The sequence below is a fragment of the Pleurodeles waltl genome, chromosome 3_1, assembly GCF_031143425.1.
Source record: "Pleurodeles waltl isolate 20211129_DDA chromosome 3_1, aPleWal1.hap1.20221129, whole genome shotgun sequence".
Taxonomy (NCBI): Eukaryota; Metazoa; Chordata; class Amphibia; order Caudata; family Salamandridae; genus Pleurodeles; species Pleurodeles waltl.
Window position 1 is genome coordinate 1,527,772,552 of NC_090440.1, and position 22,227 is coordinate 1,527,794,778.

General features: G+C 42.0%; 1 protein-coding gene and 1 long non-coding RNA gene across 2 annotated transcripts in view; one reads left to right on the forward strand and one right to left on the reverse strand.

The window, feature by feature from the left end:
- DNAJC8 (DnaJ heat shock protein family (Hsp40) member C8) overlaps window positions 1-1,394 on the forward strand; it is a 96,165-nt gene extending 94,771 nt beyond the window's left edge. Inside the window, exon 9 of the mRNA XM_069225111.1 lies at window positions 961-1,394. Within this exon, the coding sequence (XP_069081212.1) occupies window positions 961-1,083 (123 nt within the window). The 3' untranslated portion in view covers window positions 1,084-1,394. The remainder of the gene's footprint in view (window positions 1-960) is intronic.
- Window positions 1,395-21,259: 19,865 nt separating this feature from the next.
- Window positions 21,260-21,896, reverse strand: LOC138283379 (uncharacterized). The gene is made up of 3 exons (XR_011201224.1): window positions 21,838-21,896; window positions 21,677-21,731; window positions 21,260-21,591 (listed from the first exon to the last, which is right to left on the reverse strand). It is a non-coding gene; the product is annotated as an uncharacterized lncRNA (long non-coding RNA).
- Window positions 21,897-22,227: the final 331 nt, after the last annotated feature.

A 22,227-nucleotide genomic window follows, 5' to 3' on the forward strand; every position in this document is an offset into this window, starting at 1 on the left:
CACTCAGTCTCCCAACGCTATTTACTGTTAAATGGGCTTTTCTAAAGTGTAGGGATCACACTAGGAGTCATCTTGGCACTACCTGGCGGGCTGAGAGGACAGGTCTCTGAGGCGGTCTTGAACAAAACCATATTTAACATACTGTTGATGATTCAAGACATTTTTTAAGTCAAATACAGTAATCTCCTGTTTGTGAAGTAACCCTTTTGTGGCCTGTGCTAGTCTTCCTTTCTTGTGAATTGTATCTATGGCAGCAAGACAAAGTGGCCTTAGTTTCCCTTGCTGCTGTAGTTATATTCTGCTGTGGGCTGAATATAATGCTTTGCTCACCTTTTGCTATCCACTAGTGTGAATGCAGATGGTGTAGCCTCTTGGAGGTGTCTTGTTCAATGTTTCAGCAGTGCCACTATGTTAGGGTCCCTCTGCCAGGTTGTGAAAAGTATTTGAGGGAGTGGGACAGGTAAAAGGAGAGGCAAGTTTGTTCTGCCCAGGAGGGCAAGTTATGTAGTAGTGCACTGTTTCCATGCTGTAACTAGTAGTCTGGCCATAGACTGTGGCACCTCTACTCCCATCCCTAATCTCATCTTGCATACTTCAGGGGAGCACCCCAACTCGCACGTGGCTTCTTACCTGCAACAGCAAGTTACATACTTGCACAAGTGTCATCATGAGGTATCCTACCTCTGCCATTTCCCTTTCCAGATTTGTATATTTTGTAAACATTGCTATGCCTCTTTTTATTCAGGTAATTCATTTATTGCCCCCCCCCCCCCCACACACCTTGTGTATAACCCTGAAACTTATTTGAAGTAATTCAGCATTTTAACAGTAAAACATGCATTCGCCCACAAACACTGCAGTGCAAAGTCAAATCTGACAATTGCCAAGAAGTAATTGCTTCTGAAAAAATCTTGCTACTGTGAAATGTGTAATTCTGTGTTGAATTTATAATTTTCATAGGAAAGTCGAGATGGTCGTGTGGACAGCTGGCGAACCTTTCAGGCACATAAAAAAGGGAAAAAAGAGAAGAAAAACAGAACCTTTTTGAAACCACCCAAAGTAAAAATGGAACAACGCGAATGAGTGTGATTCTCTGTAGTCTTGAATTAATATTATATATTGCTTTTACAGACTCAATCTCAGAACATAGTAATGGCTGCCTTTAGTGAGATGTTCTTCCATCCCATTAAGTATTGGATACTTTTTTGTACTTTTGGAATGTGGCCGGAGGTGTGAAGACCAAGAGAATTAAATATTGGTTGTTAAAATAGGAGCTATTTTTTGTTTGGGACATCTCCTTAATTTAATGTTTTGTACTTCATTGAAATCATTTTTCCCAACATATTGTATAGTTTGTGAAACCGCCTTATTAAAGTGTTTTAAAAATAAAAGTACATTCTTGTAGCCTTTCACTAATATTTATTTAAGTTCAGCTGAGGTAAATACCTTAGCCATTTTGTTGTTCTGAATAAAGTTGTGTTGATTCTTCTACCTTGCCCATGTAAACCTCACATGCTAGTTCCTCTTTTTCTTACTCATACTCGTTACTACTTGTTTGAGTACGCTTTTAAAATAAAGCGCTTCCCATCACCCAAAAGCGTAGTAAAGGGAGATAAAGTTAGAGCCTAAATAAGAACGTGCATACTGAGCTCTTCTCATCCACCTACCACTAACAGTCTCTTCTACCTTATTGGCCATCATAAGTATTGCCTTTCTTCATTACATTTCCGATGCAAAGCATTATGACAACTTTTCTACAATAATCAATAAAACTTTTCAGATAAAGAAAGTTTGAGAAGTTAATTTCTGGTGTAAAAGGGTGAGAATAAGGTGCTACGTGAAATGGGGTGATTGCTCGGATGTCAGTGCACAGCACATGTGTACTTATATGTGCGTTTGTGTAGGACTCACTGAAATTTAAAAAGTGAATACTTAGAGACACGTACCAAACAGTTGCAGTTGTCTTAAATGTGCTTAGCCATATTTTGGTAGGTCTACAATAACTAACAATGTGCAGTTTTGGGTTTCTTCGTATATGATTAACAGCATATAGGTTTTGACCTGGTACTTTTAGTCCCTCCATCAAGAGAAGGACAGATTGTGTAGTTATAATACATTCTCTGTGACAACCACTTTCGGTATAACCTGCTACTAAATTAAACAGTGGAAACTCCAGTTAGTGTTATTTGGACATAATTTTATTGTTCAAGTATGACATCATAACCAGCAGTTTTGGAGCGTAAATCTTTTCTGTATTCAGATGATCTGCCTTAATCTTGCTTCCAGTGGCTGGTCCGGAATTTCTATTATTTCTATTGTAAACAAAAAAAGGTCTTAGTCTGTCTTCCCTAACTACCTTTTGTTGGTGGGCATCAATGGAACTTCCATTTGGTGTCTTTGTGATGTCATCACACTTCCTCCACATGTTCACACCCTGGGTCGCTATCTTCAGATTTTTTTTCATCTGTTGGGCCTGGAAGGTTCTGCAATGACGTCTCCCGCTCGTAGGGGAAAATTGAAGATTTGCCGAAGAAAGTTTTGGAAATGTTTATAAAGGCCTCGAAACATCATCTTGGAATAGCGGTTGGAAAAAAGAAGATTTAGTGCAATGTTTTGACGGCCAAGAATGCCCTGTAGGGGGGTCTCCCCAATCACCACGATGGAGAGGACAGCATTTCAGTTCTGACCAAATTGCCATCACAAATACGCCCAGAAGGATAAACATCCTGTGTGTAATCTCTTCCTTCCACTCGACCGCCGGATTAAAGATAGTAACTCCTGCTTGTCTTTACTCCTAAAATGCTGAAGGTGCGGGCAAGACAAAGAATGGTTTACCACTCACTACAAGGCCAACAATCCATTTCACCCCTAAAGATCTGGGACTTTGCAGTGACGAAGAGGAAAATGGCGCAAAAGGAGCAGCAGTAGGAGAGATCTTGGAGGGTGATCACAAGATCATTGATTTCGAGGAAGAGTCACCGTAGGAAATCAGAAAGGAGGTAAGAGAGTTGGCCACCTATGTTACAACAGACGAGTTGAAAAAATCTGGCACGAGGGCACAAAAGGGAGCCTCTGCGACAAAACGCTCCCCGTCCACAGGCATGCCCCATAAAAAGGATTCATGCGGAGTTTCCAGTGAAGAAAAAAGTCTGAAAAACATTCTGCTCCAAAAGACGGAAATGCAAAAGATGCATCATCGTCAAAAGGGGGGTTCACCGGACCACAAATTCAGAACATCAGGCAAAAGAGGTTTCCATGTTAGAGGAAACACTCAAAAGCAAGTTCCGAAGATAGAGCCCTCGAGATTGAGGAAAAGAGGAAAAGGCTTGAGGTGAAATTGGCCGCTCTGATTGAGAAAAGAAGGAATTTGACGAAAGCCTAAGTAGTTTCCGAATTCCTCAAAAAAACTTTGAAGACAAAGGAAGTGGCAGAGACAGAGGCTGCGGACATTTGCCCCCCCTCTTACACCAATACCTCAAGAAGAGGGAATCTTCTATACAGAAGAAGAGGAACAGACATTGTATCAACCTTCAGAGAAAGGAAAATATATTGAGATGCAGAGGGAAGATTTGGATGGTAGTGAAATGTTATCCATCCAAGCCCTCGATTGGCATGTATAATATGGTGATAAAAATGCATACAAATGTAATACTCAACTAAAGGAAGACAAGCCCCAGTCATGCTTTCTTTTGGACACACTGATTCCTAATCAGGCTAAGAAACAATATCCGGCCATGGTGCTAAGTATTTTAGGCCATGGCAGGGAAGCGTTCAAGGAACCATCCACCTGCAGAGCAGTCACGCAGAGGGCAGAGAAAAAATAAAAAAAAGTATTCAAAAAATCTTGAGTACATTAAAGGTAGTATGCCAGCCGACTCTATTATAAACTCAATTGCAAGGAAGAGGACGAACCTTCCCTCAAGATCGGGTCTGCCCCCAGACAAAGAAAGTAAAAGGATGGAGCTAATGGGCCGCAACATGGGGAGGAGTGAGGCTAACCAGTGGTTAACTGCAAATTCCAATGCATTACTAAACAGAAACACACATGAGCATTGGGAGGAGATAGGAGAATTATTGAAACCTCTTCCAGATCAATACAAGAAGAGGGCTGCTCATCTGGTGGAGAAGCGGACACATCTAGTCGCCAACTGATGATGGGGTGCCATTCACGGCTAAGAATTCTGGGACTCAAGCCAGAGGTTCAAGCAAATATAATAAATATCATGTTTAATGGACATCAATTGTTTGGGAATACTGTTGACGAAAACCTCAATCAACTCAAGAAGGGCAGTGAAACAGCGAAGTCCATGAGGGCTTTGCAGTTTCGGGGAAGAATTCGCATAGGTTCCTTCGCGCCAAGAAAGTCATCCTCAAGAGGCAGTACCAACAGCAAGGAAAGGGTTCCTTTTGTGGAAGAGTCCGAGAAACAGGACAATCTGTGAGAGGAGGGACAACCCAGACTAATAAGTGACTAAGTGACTGCATTACATCAACAAGAACCACAAATTAATCTGTAGTAGGAGACAACAAAGACTCTTGTTATTTGCATAATACACCAGTAGTTGAGAGATTACAAACATTTCTCCAGGAATGGAGGAAAATAACTTTGGAAGAATGGATACTAAACACAATACAATACGGTTATTGCATAGAACTAGAAAGGTACCTTCCAAAAGGGAGCCAAAGAAAGAGTCATTCAAAGGAGGAAACAGAACGACTCCTCAGAGAGGTCAAAGAGCTGTTAAACGGGAAATAGACCAGGTCGCAACTCAAGAAAAAACAAGGGAAATTACTCAACATACTTCCTAATTCCAAAAGGGATGGATCCCTTCGTCCAATTTTAGACCTCTGGTTCCTCAACAAGTTTATGAAAACTCTAAAGTTCAAAAATACAGCTTTACAGGAAGAAATCCCTTAGTTTCAAACATATTTTATGGTAACAGTAGACTTGAAAGTTGCTTACTCATACCTTCCAGTGAATGTGAAGCACAAGAAATACCTAAGGTTTATGGTAAACAGGAAACATCAATTCTGGCTGCTAGCCTTTGGAATAAAGTAAGCTCCAAGAGTGTTTACAAAATGCCTGGCTGCAGTGGCAGGACACCTCAAAAGGATGAGTATTAATGTTAATCCAAATCTCAGCGATTGGTTAGTGAGAGCTCACTTGTACCAGAGATGCAAACACGACATTCTAATAGTGATGAAGACTTTGTACTCTCTGGGTTTTTCATTAAACATAGAGAAGTCCTCGCCACAACCGGAGCAGGAGAAGGTTTTCTTTGGAGCAAGACTGAGTTCAGTTCAGGGGAAAGCATTCCCCAGCGAGAAGAGGATGCAGTTTTTCCTAAAGGAGGTTCACCATTACCGGAACAGCCAAGCTCTGACAGCGAGGACTGTTGGAAGACTATTGGGAAAGGTGGCTTCATGCATTCCTCTGATCCCGTATGTGAGACTTTATATGAGACCTATTCAGGAGTGGCTCCAAAATCAATAATCTCGAGCGACAGGGAGTTGGGATGACCTAGTGGTTGTCACGCAGAAGGTGCGGGAGAAAATAGCAGTGCTCACCAGGAAAACATTACACGGGGAAGACCTTTTCAGGAACCAACTCCTTAAGCAACAACCACAGACGCCTCACATATGGGCCCTCTGAAAATACGAGGAATCACAATGCGGTACAACACATCAACCTCTTGGAATTACAGACGGTGTGACTAGCTTTGAAATCTTTCTAGAAGCACATTCAGAGAAATACAGTATTAATTCAGACAGACAACAGCAATGTTTTCCATTAACAAACAAGGGGGGGCTCAATCTCCACCCCTTTCAAGATTAGCCAAGCAGCTGTGGAGTTGGGCAGTCAAGAAGAACATGGAAATTCAGGCAATACTTCTACAAGGAGAAGACAATTGCAAGGCAGACAGGTTGAGCACACAGGCCTCCTGCTCCCACACATTGAAACACAGTCAGAAAGAGGTCCAAAAGATTTTCCAAATGTGGGACACACCAACAGTAGATCTGATTGTAACTCCTTGGAACAGAAAATGCCAAAACTTTGCCTCCAGATAACTACACCCTTGGTCTTGAGGGAATGCCCTTTTGATAAACTGGCCAAGGATATTGCATACACTTTCCCCCAATTCAACTGTTAAATAGGGTTATCAACAAATTCAAAATGAGTCACATGACCTTCATTCTAATTGTGCCACATGGCCAAGGCAATCATGGTACTTGGAAATAGTACAGCTAGCCCAGGGAACTTTTATGACATTACCAAATCGACAAAATCTGCTGTCAATGGAAAACGGGATGGTTCTACACCCATAACACGAGCATTTCAAGCTGACGGCATGGCTCATGAAAACTTAGAATTTGGTCACTTGATATTACCAGAAAACACAATGGCAGTATTAAGGGAAGCGAGGAAACATATAACTAGAAATGCTATATGGCAAAATGGAAAAGATTTTTAAGTTGGTGTGTGAAAAACAAGTTGTATAAGAAGATCACAAAAGAAAAGATTGTGTTAAAATATGTCACACACCTTTTACAAGAAGGCCTAACATATGCATCCTTGAAGGTCCATTTGGCTGCTATTGTGGCCTATGCAAGAGGACAAATGAGGAGAAGATTATTTACAGCACCAGTGGTGAAAAGATTCTTAAAGGGTGCAAAAAGAATAGCACCACCAAGTAAGTTACCAGCATCCTCATGGAACCTACATTTAGTTCTTGCGTTACTCATGAAACCATTTGAGCTGCTTCACAAAGATGCGTTACAGATGCCGGCTCTGAAAATGGTGCCTTTAGTAGCTAATAACTCCCTGCGCAGGGTTAGTGAGTGGCAAGTACTCACAATTCAGGAACACTGTCTTCAAATCCACATTCTTACCAAAGGTGGTTTCGCAGTTTCACATTAACCTATTCATATTCAAAGTATTTTCCAGAGTCCAAAGATGCATGCTGAAAGAACATTACACACAGTGAATGCAAGATGCTCCATTATGTACTACATTGAAAAGACAAAACCTCTGAGGAAAACTCAGCAGTTGTATCTTCCGCAAAGGGCTACTGGGGAAAACCTGTTACAAAGAACACAGTAGCAAGATGATTTGCACAAGTAATTTATATGTATCATACCAGTGCTGGATAAGCATTAACAAAAGCACCAAGAGCGCAGTCAACTAAGAAAAAGGGGTGCAATTATTGCCTTTATGTCTGATACTCCATTACAAGAGATCTGCATGGCAGCAACATGGTCATAAGTAGATGTCTTTGAAACATTACTGCATTGACATTCAGATGGACAAGGAGGCTCAAGTAGCAGAGAATGTGCTAAAACATTTATTTACAAGTCAATGCCCTTCTTCAACCCACCCTCCCCATTAGTTAAACCGCTTTATAATCAGTTCACAGCATGTGAATCCGGAAAAGATTCACACTTCAAAACGTAACGTATCTTGCCTCTAGTTGTAGTTTTGAAGCTTGAAGAATTTTCTGGATTCACAAGCGACCCACCCACTCCCATCAGGAAGATGGGAGAAGAAGAAGCTTGAGAAAAAAAATAAAAGAATCTGAAGATGGCGAACCAAGGTGTGAACATCCAGAGGAAGTGCAACGATGTCTCAATTAGACACTAAATGAAGGTTCTGCCGATGCCCACCGACAAATAAAGGTAGAAAAGGAAGACTGACAAACACATTTTTTTGTTTACAAGAGAAATAGTAGAAATTCCAGACCCAACCACTAGATGGCGGAATAATGCACAGCATTTGAATTAAAAAATATCAATCTACACTCACGCTCATGGTGTAAGGGTGTGTCAGTACACCTGACCGACTGCTCGCAGGTGTGCTGGTATTTCAAAGAAAAGAAAAAAATGTGCCTAGACACACCTCATTACATCAGCTTCTCAATACAAATGCAGTCACTAGCAGCATACTGTTCCACCAGATGGCTGCTTGACGGGAAAGGGTAGGACTATTGTGGGCACTTCTCCTTATCAAACTAATTAATTTGGAGCTTACTACCCAGTACTATGGTTTGGAAACTTCTGAGACAGGCAGTACATATTCTGACATATAGAAAGGGCAAACAATAGATTGATACTGCACTTTAGTGCCTATTAGTATGCATGGAAATGTTTTCTGGAATATATATTTAACTTTCATATCCCTCAGTGTGTGACAATAGGAGATGCCCACCTAGAACCGAGCATGAGGCAGTGTCCCTCTAGGCACTAGGTAAAGTGAAAACCTATATGGGATATTTGTATGTTTTTTCTCTTCACGTGTCTTGTCACCAATGTACTTGACGCGCCACGTTTCTAATTTAATGTTTTATATATGCCTATGGGTGAACCATAAGAATACTATGTGGTCTATGCTTTCTAGTTACATTTAAAATATATCTCTCCACCCTAATGCCCCTGATCTTTTCTACTTTTTTATCTGTATATCAGGTACAATTACCTTGGGTATTGTAAAAGAGAGGCAAGGCCTCTATATATTTTCTCACCCTTAGCTTAACTAAGTATAGGGATCCATTTAAAAGCCCTGATGAATGCCTGAGACCGAGTCAGCTGTCCCAGGGCAGAGATATGTTGTCACCTCAGAGGTACACAAGGGCCATGGCACCCACCAGTGTCCTCTGACCATACTCTATAGTATTTTTATTTATCCTTAGGGTACCACCTGATAAAGGGTACTTTGTGGTTTCCCCTAAGGTATTTTTAACAGCACCAAGTGGATCCCAGATATTAATACAAACAAAATAATTTCTAAGAACTCCCTCAAGGTAGTCCAACTTGCTGTTGAGCTGACCCCGGTAGTACTATCTTACCCGAGCAGGACAAGGTGGCCTATGATGAAACACATCACATTGCGTGAGTGAGCCCACCTCGTCCAATTCTTGGAATTGCCAGAATTTAAAGTAGGAAATAGTAGTAGGGAGACAGAATCTGGAGAAGCATTTGAAAATTTCCAAATGCCCCCCTACAGGTTTCCACGTTATTTTGTTGTATTTTGGATGGTATAAAAAGGAGAGAACAGTGATAGTTTTGTTCGTTACTGTCTTGTCCCAAATAAAACAGTGCTCACTGAAGTGCTTCCATCTTTCTACTTCCCACTGCGAGTATATCCTTTCTGTGACTTTCCAATTTTGATTCTAAATCCAAACAAAGATCATGCTAACTCTTAACTAAATACTGTTTGAGTTCCGTTCAGAGCTATTGTAGATGCTTTGAGAATGCCTAACAAATAAGGTTTCATGAAGGCCATGGTCGGATCTGGCAAGTGCACATCCCCTGTCACACTCAGCCATGTCAAGCACTGGGCCCATCAAGGCGAGAAGCCCGTTTCTTAGGAGACGTTTGCAGGGAACTCTTACTTAAAGATCACTGGGCACGATTCTCAAGGATGAGTATACCCAAGTTTCCATGTATGGCTCCCACTTCGCAGCACAGCTCAAAATCTCAACCAGTGCTGTTCAGGAAAGCATGCCTGTCCAGTGCGTATTGTTAAATAAAATAACTGCATGTATCAGTCTATTATAGCATCTTTCAGACATGAATTATTACTTTTAAAAATTGTGTTATCTCTCAATGGCACTCTTCATAGGAAGCGTAAGTGTAGCAAGGTGAAGGTATTATATGGTATGACTAGGTAGTTTTACCATGGAATACCAACACAATACCCAGTAGTGGACCTTGGATGCACTCTTAGCAAACCCTAGCTCAGTCCTGGTAGTGTGGCAAAGAGCAGTCAGGCTACTTAGATGAACATGTTTAAAGTATTTCACATTACCAACATGGACAAAAAGTAAATGACTCAACAGAGATCCGACTCCAATTTAGAAAAATAGATTAGATTTTAATCTTATTGTAGACACAAAAATGAACTTTGTAGCTTTTGTACAACCGGAGTTGTGAATTTCTAAGTCTTTGGAAAATACAGCACTTTGCAGATTTAAAGAGCTTCTATTGAAGTAAATGGGGAAAATAGCAGTGTGCACTTGGGCACTTGTAGGATGAAGTCTATTGAATCCATGGGAACTTGAGGTTCTGCGGGAACCTAGACCTCGGGTCAACAGTCAGACTTTTATTACCTTGCCCAGGGAGTCCGGTTGCAGAGGTGACTTGGCTGTCCTTTGTCCTGAACGGTCCGCAGTGGCTGGTGCATTTTGCACTCCACGGCAAAACTGGACTTGGGGGTGGACTCCCAATCTACCTTTAAGATGTAGAGGTCTTTGGGGGCCAGGACTAGGAATCATCGCTTGGATCTTCACCACCTCATCCAGTGGCTCTGGATGCAGAGGTAGCTGCTAGCTATCAATCACCGGGCTGGTCGCGCCAAAGCTGCTTTGCTGCTCCATCTGAAGTCAGGCCCTTCAGGTTGCAGTCCCACAGGAGATGGGTCACTGGCGATGTCAGTCTCTGTGCTTGGGGTGGGGTGCCCTGGAGTCGGTGAACACCGTGTGGCCATCAGTTTCTGTGCAGGTGACAGACCGGCCTTGGAAGCTGCAAGGATGGTCCACGGGCTGGAGGTCGTTTGGTGGGGAGTAGAGGCTTGAAATTTGGCACAGGCCTCACTCCCACTCCTTAGATGCTGGACACCAAGTTATTTGGACTCAGGCACTCCGAGCCCCTCAGGTCACAGTTCTTGGACTTCAGCACGTCTTTACTCCTGCAATTTACCAGGGACTGCTGCCACCAGTCAGGGGAGTCTTCCTTGGGACCAATGTGTTTTCACCTCTAGCACAGGTCGGACACTCTGTTCCTGTACTGGTCTCCTTTTCTTTGTGCCGGGGCTGGAGTCCAGCTCCTGTTGTTGGTGCAGACATCTCTTTGTGCTTCTTTCTTCTTGTCCAGGTAGGATCTAAGTTCTGATACCAGGGGTGCCCCTTAAATCCTGATTTAGGGGGTGTTTAAGGGTGTAAGGGACAGTGGCCAATGGGCTGCTGTCCCTGCGGTTATCCACCCTTGCATTGATGACTTCCTGCAGTGTGTACATCACTTTCTACCCGAGAACCCACTATTCTTAGGGTCTCCTAAGGTGACAGAACCCTTCCTTGGCTATGCAGACCTCATAGCCCACCTCAGAGATGTGGCTAGCTTTGAGGGAGTTGCCCACCTCCTGCATAGCTAATTTCCCACTTGCCCAGCCAGGCGGGTTGGGAAGGTCTTTGTCGTCAGCTGGGGGGGCAGCTCTCAGCACATCAATGGGCAGGGTAAGCTTTTGAGGCTCACTGCCCTGATGCTAATTTCACTAGCCAGCCTGGGAGGGAGGAGGTGTGAACTCCTTCCTGACCAGGCCCTTTGTCTTAAGTCCTGCCAAGATACTAGCACCATCAGCAGGAGGTCAGACTTCTGTTTGTGGTGGCAGCGGCTCAGGAGAGCCCGCCAAAACACTACAGGACTGGATAACTTGGTGGGCACCATCTAAGGGTGTCACCTAGGCATCTGGTTTTTAATCCTAAACCTGGGCACCATGTTCAGGGTTAAAAAGCAAAGTGTTTGATACCAATCACAATGGAATTCGGCTGGGCTATTGAGTTGCTGGACATCTGAGCAGGGGTCAGATGCCAGCCCATGTTATCAATTGAACTGCCGTTACTCTGGCCAGCATTGCGTTTTAGATGCCAGCACAGGGCATATGTGCTTCTGCACATATGCTCTCACTCATGGAACAGTGCACCCGCCCCCTTGCTGCAACCCAGAGATCTGATCACACCTTTACAAGACACTTTTTCATGAGTCAGACACTATAGCAGGCACCCAAGAAGGGCAAGCCTCTATGAGAAATCTTTGCTTAGGCTATTTTTAAAAAATATGTTTTATATCTTCCCTCGCGGCTTAGGGTATGAGCTAGCCAGTCATCAGTGTTTATACTTATCAATGGAGATCCCCCCTGACAGAGGGAGAATGGTTTCTTGCCTGTAATCTCAGTACTCATTTAGGGAAATATCCACTAAAATTAGAAGCAACCCTCCATCCTTGATACAAGAGATAAAGTTTGGTTTCTACTGTCCTGTTACTGTGTTAAAAAGAACCAAGTCAACTGCCAACTACAGGGCACAATGGAACACTGGATGTAAAGGTGCTCTTAAAGCCGCAGGGCTATATTGTCTTTCTTACATTGCTGAGGTCTTTACTGCCTTACATTGCCCTTTCTTTCCCATCATTCACTTTAGAAGAAAACGAAAACGGGTTTGTGAAAAATGTTTGTAAAGTGTCACATGTCTTTCAATTAATGACATTTTTAAGGTCTGAGTTATTTTCTTCCATCTTTTAAAGAAAATTAATGGAATTGGCAATATAGCCTGACTTTTTAGGCTGCTAAATTAGAGTTTTGTGTTGCATATACTCCCTGACCTTTCTGAAGCAAGGTGATTACTCTACTCAAAGGTTTGGCTTTCCAGGGTTAACCATATTTCCTCATATATAATAATCTGTCCTAAAAAGATGTACTTTTCTGCATGTTTTCAAGCAGATATGTTGCACCAGACAGGATCCAGTTCCCTCCAGTTTTGTCATATTGACCTTAAACCCTGTGAACGGCTGGAATTCTGCTAACTCCGTCTTCTGGCTTACTGTTATGCTCCTTCTTGCGACCAACACTCCACTATCATCATCGAAAGTCAAAACTTTAAACCAATCCTGGTGCATATTAATACCAACTATTGATAGATTTTCATGGATCCTCTACACCAGTGGCTCAAGTGAGAAGAGGAGGCACCCCCGTGGGTACTCTGTTTTATACTCCCCAACTCTGACACCCCCATTGAACCACTATTTTCACAGTAGGCCAAACCCATATCCTTAAACTGTACCTCACTATGAAGGCCCAATCCACACTGTTGATTGCTTACTCAGCATCCAGCTTGAGGCGGACGACCTCTTTGGCCTGTCATATGACTATCTAGTGAGATTTATGTGCAATTATCTCCCTTCTTAGGCCCACAAACATTACCTGTTTGATCCTCAATTAACAACAGTTAGCCAAGATCTTGGCAAATATCTTTGTATCTAAATTGAGAAGGGGTATGGATCAATATGAAAAGTAGAGAGATGGCTCCCTCTTAGGCTTAAGAATGTGAAAAATTAAAACAACCATCTCAAAATTACTAATAATTTATTTAAACAAATCTTCAAATGTATTTCATAATTTATGTCCCACAATAAAGTACCATGCATTCGCCCAGAAAAATATTTTAAATCTCCTTTCAACTGCAGTCTGAGTACAGCTGATTTCCAGGCTTAATATAGTAGAGCTTCCTTTCAAGACTAGACCCTGATTACACAAGTGAATGTTGGGCCTTTAGAAGGATACAAGATGTTTTGTGTACGGGAGATAAAGTTCTCAATGAACCCCCTTCTAACAGAATAATTGTAGAATGGAGTCAAAAACTTGGCTGGTGGGCTAGGCTCACTGAATTGACACCCTTGCTGGTGTGATTTTCGGTGCCTCAAGTGGCAGGACTGTGGGGCTACAGGATGGAGAATTTTGGGCTTTTCTATTGTCAGAGACGTACAGTTGTTTCGCTATCAACAACCCAGATGCACAGTCACACTGTGTTGCCACTGTTAGCGCGTCAGTCCTTATTTGGTCTTTATATGTTATTAGATAAGGGGACACATTATGGGTCAATTAACCTTTTTTTACTGTGGTTAGAGTGATTCCACCACAAGTCCCTAAATTTGATAAAAATACATCAGCGTGATCAATAAACATCAAGCAAAACTCCTTAGACTCATTAATTGTCACACACCATGACCCAATTGGACATGAATAACCACATCATTTAATAAAAGTTAGATTGTTTATTTTCCTAGATTAACAATGCTAATATCACGTTATTTAGTCTGAAAACCATATGGCATACATACACAAACACCGGCTGACCAAATCTTCTAAAGAATCTCAACTTAGCTAGTGCATTGGATATCAAACATTCTAAAATCACAGTACAACTCAACAACAAAAATAACTGCAGCTTTGAAATGACAATGAAATACATTTAAGTTCATGAAATGAATAACATCCTCTCCTTTAATAATGATTGGTTAGCATTTTCTGTGTCTTCCTCTCTACCTTCAGATTAGAATCCCATATTTCATGCAAAACAGTTTTAGTCAAAAGTTAATTTGGAAAACATCTAGCTATGGCTCTAACAAAACAGTGGCTAGTACATAGAAACAAATAACAAATCTATAATTAAGACAATAGCATTTCATTATACCTCTCCTCAATATGGATCGGCAAGCTGCGATTCTCTTCGTCAGTTGGACATCAGTCTGGTCTTCTTCAGCAAAAAGACAGTAAAAGGGGATGATTCAGACACAGGGGTCTCTATGCAAACAACCATTTAATAAGCAGTCTTTAAGGGCAGCATCAAATCTATTTAGCCATCAAGCTTCAAAGTTAAAGTTAAGAATAAAGTCATCAGGAACTGCTCAGCTCCCAAAACAGAACAGAATGAACCTCAACGAGGAAATCAAAGTCAGAAAAGGCACCCTCCTCTCGGTGCAGTCGAGCTAAGTTAGAATCACCTAAAGAACTTCCCACAGTACTATTGGTCAGAAGATCAAACATTTACAGTCAATCCAAATAGAATGAACCCTCAAATCAAAAATATAACTGTTTCACACATTGATGATTGGCTCCTCTTCTCCTTTTCCCATTGTCCGACTCATCAGGTAACAATTTTGTATCACTCCGTACTCCAGTCTGTGCATCCATTGTTGGTTCCTGGAAACATCGCTATCTCACGCCTCAAATTATACAGTGTAACAACTACTAATACAAGATATTCTAGCAAGCATTTCTCATGAGAAAGTTAAAGATATCTGCTAAAACATTTGGTCAACACAGTGTGCACAATGCATATTTAGTTTCTCTGGACATACATTCCCACAAATTTCTTAAACAGTGCAGTTTAATACTAAGCCCAAACCTCGCTAACGTAAGGCCTACAATTATTAAGACAAATACATAACATGTCATCATTTATATGACGCACTAGGCTACAAATCACATGTAGAGGTATCCCTGTAGTGATGGGCTCCTCCTTGCACAGATTAAGGAAGGCGACCAAGTTAAGGTATCACCTTCTGACTGGGTCCTCATAGATTCTTTAGAAAACTAGAATTGATGGAAGGTTTAAAAGCATCTCACTCCTTTCCTCTATATGACAGGACACCTTTTCTATCTTTCATTTCCACCTGGCCTCTGGTGGCGTTAGCGGACTAGAAGAGTGGCTGCTATATTCTCCCTTTGCAATATCTCATCCATAGTCGTGCCAGTGTATGCAGCTTGTCCTCTTTCCTTCTTCAGCCCAGATCTGCCCTCACACAACCCATACTTTATTCCACACCTTTTGCGATGGAGCAATTTTGTGTTTGGATTCCGCATGCCTAAATTAAGTACTGAGTTTTGGTAAATAGGGAGGTCCTCCTAGTATTGCAGTCTCTTTAATAATCTGGCCCTTATCACTACCACCACTATTTCCCACGCCACCTCGCTCCTCAATTCTCCTTTGTCATTAATTACTATATTTTGCTTCATCTGCAGCTGATGCTTCTCACTACCACTGTGCCTATCAGCATGGAGACATTGGGATTCCACCCCCACCTTAAACCTTTCACTTCCCTCCCTCCCCATCTTAAACTGTAAACACAGCCATAATCTAAGAGGGATATTGGGACTTGGTAAAACCTCCTCCCCATTAAACTTTTATCTACAACAGGTGATCAATCTGAGGATGACATTGGTGGCCTTCCAATAGATGAGAGTAGTCTACCTTGAGCTGATGATGATAGTGGCAGGCATCCGCTAAGATTCTTTCATCCAGTGGGCATTTTTTACCGTTACACCAAATCTGTGTTGAAATGTATCCGGTCGGACCCTTTTTTTTAGCACTGAATTGCATCTGTCCCTTATTGAATGGTTAAAATGAAGTCCAGGACAATGGGTTCCTATGAAGAGTACTGTTCACCCCAACCCACCTATCCTTTTCGACCTCCCACTTTACAAACTGAAACTCAGTCAGTAAAAAAAAACTCATACCTGCAACCTTTTTTGAACTGCGAGGATGAGGACTGCCTGGAGGAGCATTTCTTTTTTCTTTCTGGAATGTTTTCTGTAGCAAACATCCTCGTCAAACCTCTTTAATGCATGTATAATTTGTAGGCATTTGGCTGGGCTATTGAAACCTCTCATATTGTAGGTAATTGTAGGTATGGCCATTTGTCTAGTGGTATGGAACAATGGGAACTTGTTAATCTTTCCCAACAATCATAACGATATTGTGTCCAAAAGGACCTCCTATCTCTGTGGCTTTCTGCCACCCTGCACCAAGGAAAACATCCCACCCACATCTAACCCTCTGCTTTTTTAATGTTTATTGATTTTAACAAAAGAGAAATGTAACATTTGTGTTATTTTGGCATCATCATACCTGCAAGTCACATCTCCCAATTAACAATGACAAACTATTATAACCTTTACAACTCATTATCTCAGCTAGGTTCAGTATCTTGGTCTGAGGGAAGTGAGTCAATGAGCAAATATTCTTTAAAATATTATTTTACATGTAGCTTTGTTTTGTGTCTTGTAGTGTATTGGGGTTTTACTGGCCTGAGTTTAGTTCTTGGGTGTATGTTTCTATTGGGGCACACAAAGGCACTGTTGGGTGGGTGTTTTCTCCTGCCGCAAGTTGTTTATTGCAAGCTCCTCATATTTTTTTAAACCCCCTCACCCCTGTACACGGTCATGCTTGTACAGTAGCGCATTGTTGGAACTGGCCTTTTTTGCAGGGTTATCCCCAAAATGTTTGCCTACTTCCTCCTACTTTATCTGACCTGTTTTTGTTGGCTTTAGAACTCTGAGCACTTTACCCTTGCTAACCAGTGCTAAAGTGCAAATGCTCTCTGTCTAAATTGTATTGGTGATTGGTTTAGCCATGATTTGCATATTTTACTTACTAGTAAGTCCCTAGTATAGTGCATCATGTGTGCCACCCACATGAGTAGCCCTGTAAACATGTCTCAGACCTGCCACTACAGTGTCTGTGTGGGCAGTGTTAAATTGCCATTTCGACCTGGCAAGTGCAGCCTCTTGTCAGGCCCAAACCTTCCCTTTTACATCACGTAAGTCACACCTAAAGTAGGCCCAAAGCAGCCCCATGGGCAGGATGTAATGTATTTAAAAGGTAGGGCATGCACTGGTGTGTTTTACATGCCCAATACTATTTCCAGACTTGTTTCTCCCATAGGGTAACCAGGGGATTGCCTTGAAAATTCCTTTTAAGTGTAATTTCCTATTGCGAGCAGATAGAGATATGAAGTTTGGGGCCTCTGAACTCACAATTTAAAAATACATCTTTTGGTGAATTGTGGTCTTCAAAATGCTACTTCTAGAAAGTGGGAATTGTCTTGCTTAACAATCCTGTGCCTCTGCCTGTCTGTGGAATACACATCTGGTTCAGAATGACAGTTGGGCTGTTTGTGAATTCACTTTAGACCGTCACACAAAGGAAGCTGAGGTGTGCGCTGCATTTCCTGATGGGACTTCCTGAGCTAGAGTGGTGTGAGGAGTAGACACTTGCACCTGAATAGGGCTGTGCCTGTCCTCACACAAAGCAGTCTCCAACGCCCTGGAGTGTGTCTGGGGCTAAGGTAGGCAAAGGCAGAGTCTTCCGCACTACATAGACTTCTCTTCGATTTTTGCCTACTTCAAAGACAGAAATGGGTATAGGTACTGGACCTCTGACACCACTTGGCTATAATCCTTCTGGACTGAGGACGTTCTGCCAGGAAGAATAGCTGGATGTTGTAGGAGGGACTGCCACTCTGCCTATTGCTTTGCTGTGCTGGTTTGCTGCTTCTGTCCTGGGAGTGAAAGGACTGGGCTTTGCTTTCTACATTCTGCTTCCAAAGGTTCTCCAAGGGCTTGGACCGAGCTTGCCTCCTGTTAAGAAATCTGAGGAACATCAAAGACTTTATCTGCCAGCACCTGGGCACTCTTGCTCAGAGTCCTGACTTGCCAATTGGTGCCAAATCCTCCTACATGAGATTTAATCTTTAAAAATGTGTATCTTTGCTTGTGCATGTTGGATTTTTGTAATTTGGTCCTGTTTTACCCAGATAAATATTGGCTTTGTTTCTAAACTAGTATGGAGTACTTTTGGGCTTTTTTTCACTGTTACTATGTGTGTGTACAGATACCTTACACTTTGCCTCTGAGATAAGCCTGAATGCTCATTCCAAGCTACCAAAGGGGTGAGCAAGGGTTATCTTAGCTGTGTGACTCCCTTACCCTGACTAGAGGTGTAAACCCCATTTCTAACATGCATTTTCAGTTGACACAGATTGAGAGCCAGAGCGAGCTCTGTGGACTGGAAAGGCACACCATGTAAATCCTCCTTTCTGAGTGTGGCTACCGTCAATTGCTGGACCATAAAAGACTGACTGGTGGCAGAGGTAAAATTGCAGTGGCAAGACTCCTTATCACCTGTATTTGTCAGAGCTGCTTTCTGGCCTCTCCCACACTTTTTAAAGTGGTCTGCCAGTCCTCTACAACGGAGTCCTTTGCCCTACATAGGGCGTGAATGATGCATATATGTACATTACTTTTATGTGGCACATGTAGATGTAGCCACACTGGAATCCATGTTATTGTTTCAAGTGATATAGGGTAAAGAAAGACCCAGACATCAATGTGAATTGCAGGCCTTCTCCACAACATTCCACTGATCCTTTGTCGTAGATCATAATTTTGGGTATGGAGGAGTGAAGGCAGAGGGTCCTTTTGCCCACCGATTTTCACTTGAAGGGCTACACCCCACAGCCTAGTTTTCTTCTGTACCCTTTTTCTGGGTCTCTCCTGACAAGAGACTGAACACGGTCTACAACCTTGATATTAAGTTGGGGTAGAACCTTCCTGACATTGTACCAAGATTTCTCTATTAGAATCCATCTCCACACCACTGAAAACTGAGAAAGTGTATGCTCCAGGGTCGGGGGGGACTACTGCTAAAATCTCTTGGCAGAAACCTAAGGATTCCCTTAGCTTACTAGGAAATGCTGGTGTGACCCTGCTTTGAGGAAAAGAGCTGATGATCTGCTAATGAGGAGCATTTGAAGGCACCCTTGCACGAGGAATGAGTGGTAAAGAAGCCATGGTGTGACGTTCTTCGTTATACAAAACATTATGCTTGGGAGCCATGAAGTGTCTTCTCAGAGTAAACGGACACATATGCATTCAGAAATGGAACTTAACATTGTGTGAGTTCTACCAACATTTTTAAGGACCAAGACATATCTGGGCGCTATAAGATTTTGACTATATCCTTCATTTACAAGGAAGGACCTAAAGTGCTGGAGGAAGTGCCACGCTGACATAGAGGACAAAAATTCTACAGTAGAATCCACAGAGCAACCATTCCTTCTATGTACCACACCATGTTATCATATTTTGGTAAATTTTGTGAAACTATATTTAAGTTATTAAACATTTTGTTTTGTGACTTCTGTCTAGTACCCATGGTCTAGGTACTCTAACAACGTAGTGTTCCATACAGTTCCAGAATGCCCTACAGGGCAAAGCATAAGAATTATTCAAATTATTCTTACATGTCTAATGGATTGTGAGAAATGTGGTTGTTGGTTGACTATGGTGTGAGCCCTGCTCAAGCAGGAACCACAATTCTTGTCAGGGTGAGACACAAGGAAACACCAAATTGGCCTGTGCTCAACCCTCTGGGAGCTTGGCACAGGGCAGTTAGGCTTAACTTAGAGACAATGTGTAAAGTATTTGTGCAACACTTCCAATAGTAAAGTGAAAATGCCACACAAAACAGATCCCACACCAAATTAGAACGATATAGAGTACATTTTAATAGATAAAACAGGATCAAAATGACACAAATCCAATCATTAAAACTGGGGATATGCCATTTTAAAGATTTCAGTGAAAATAGCACCAAAATGTACAAAGGGCCAACAGTGGATATTTGGCGGCACTGGACTAGCACAAAGACTCCAGTTCAGGCTGACTGCAATGAAGTGCTGACCAGCTACAAGGACACAGTTAGCTGAACAGAGTGTCTGAAATATGGCTTAGAGGATGTGAAATGTAGTCGGGGCACTGTGTTGGTTCTAAGGAGCAGTGAGGCTGCAACGTGGAGTCCGACTTCATCGTCGAGGCTGCCCTCAATGAGAGATGTGAGGGCCTGAGCCGAGGATGCATCGTGCAGCAGCAGTTCTGACGAGGCTCCGGTCTTTGTGGCGATCCACGCAGCTGCAGAAATGTGTAGAGTCTGCTCAAGTTGCGTGAGCAGTAGATGAGATATGTTTGTTCCTCTGGATCCACAGAGGCTGACCGAGCACCTTAGGCCCACTTCCAAGAGTCCAGGACTTAGGTGGCAGCACTTGATAGGATAGACTCACAGATAGCTAAGTGCTGGGGTCGAAGTTGTTGGAGCCTTCTGTTCTGAGGATCAAGGCAGGACACCAGCCAACTAGCCCTTCTAGTCATCCTGGGGTCTTGGGTTCAAAAGATGCAGGTCAAGTCCTTCTCACCCAGGGAGGAGGGCAGTGTGTCAGCACAGCAGGGCAGCAGTTCTTCAGAGCACCAGTCCAGCGGAATTTTGGCAGCTCTTTCAGCAGCACAGCAATCTTTCTTCCTGGTAGAGTATGCACAGGTCCAGAAGTGTATGGAGGAGTTAGAGTCTGAGGTCCAATATTTGTGGCCAGTGCCCTTCCTCTGAAATGTGGGAGAAACTTCTAGAAATTCTCTTTGAAGTGCGCAGGATCCCTGCCTTCCCTGCCTTGGCTCCAGACTCACTACAGGGGTTATGAAGCCCTTTCTTTGGAGGCAGGAAACAGCCTACTCAAGTGTAAGTACAGCTGTGTCCAGCTCCATCCTCCCATTTTGCCACTGAAGGCCCATTCAGGCACACTTAAGCTCTCTATTCAGTGTGGCTGTCTAGGAGTAATACCCAAAGCACAACTGTCAGCTACACCTGCATTGGCCCACCTGAGATACATTTAAAGGGCTACGTAAGTAGCTGGCACAACAAATGCTGCAGGTACACTAGTCATTACATAAAACAATGCCCCAAAGAGGAAATCAAACAGTTATTTATCCATCATAGAACAGCATAGGTGAAAGTTAGAGAACTATTTATTCATACAAAAATATATTCATACATCTACATATACATATAAAAACCATCTATATATATTTTCATCCTATAAGGACAACCCATCTAATAAACAAACCACCGAAGGACAGATAGTGTAAAAAAGAGTACTTGTGTTGAATGACAGAAAGAAGAATAGTGAATATTCAAATAGATCAAAAACCTATACAGATAACATAAAAAAACAGTCGGTTGGTTCTTTTTTTACTGCATTGATTCCATTTCAAATCCTCAAAAAAAGTCTAAATCTCTTGCTTCAGTCCTCCATAAGTATCCTATGCAGAGACCAATCCGAACGATAACATGTACGTTGACGTTTCGACCCCTCAATATCTCGGGCCAAGTCACCGCTCTATAATGGTTCTTCTTCAGGACTAATTGATGGAAGTCCCTAAAACATCACAAAAAAATCAATCAAAATCCATCACTTATACCCTAAACACCTATGCTGTCTAACAACATTAATCAAAACTTACCTTATGTCCACTGACTCGTTGCTTTATTACTTGTCTACTTGTCACAAGATTGAATCTAAAACAATCAACCACATAAAACCATTTAAGCCACACACAACAAACCAAACCACCATATTCATACCCTTAAAGTTAAAAACATACCCACAAGAAAACATACTTACCTATTTCTATTTTTCACATCTCACCATATATCGAATCAATCATTAATTCAATGCAATCTAAAATTAACCAAACATAAACCATTACCACACACCAAACAATAAATATTAATATCAATCAATAAAACACCAATATCACATCCTTTTACTCCCTTACCTCATTAGTGTCCCTCATTAAATATTAATATAAATTCCTCCTAATATATTCTTTACAAAATTACCATAAAACTCTAACATTCTAATACCCAATATCACGTGCCAAAAACGTACCTACTCCTAAACTTTCAAACGATACAGCATCCCTTATTACAAAAATAGAGCATCAGAATTTGCAACCTATGTCTCCATATAAAATCGCAGTTCCCCTCTCAACATAAATATCAAAAACTTCTA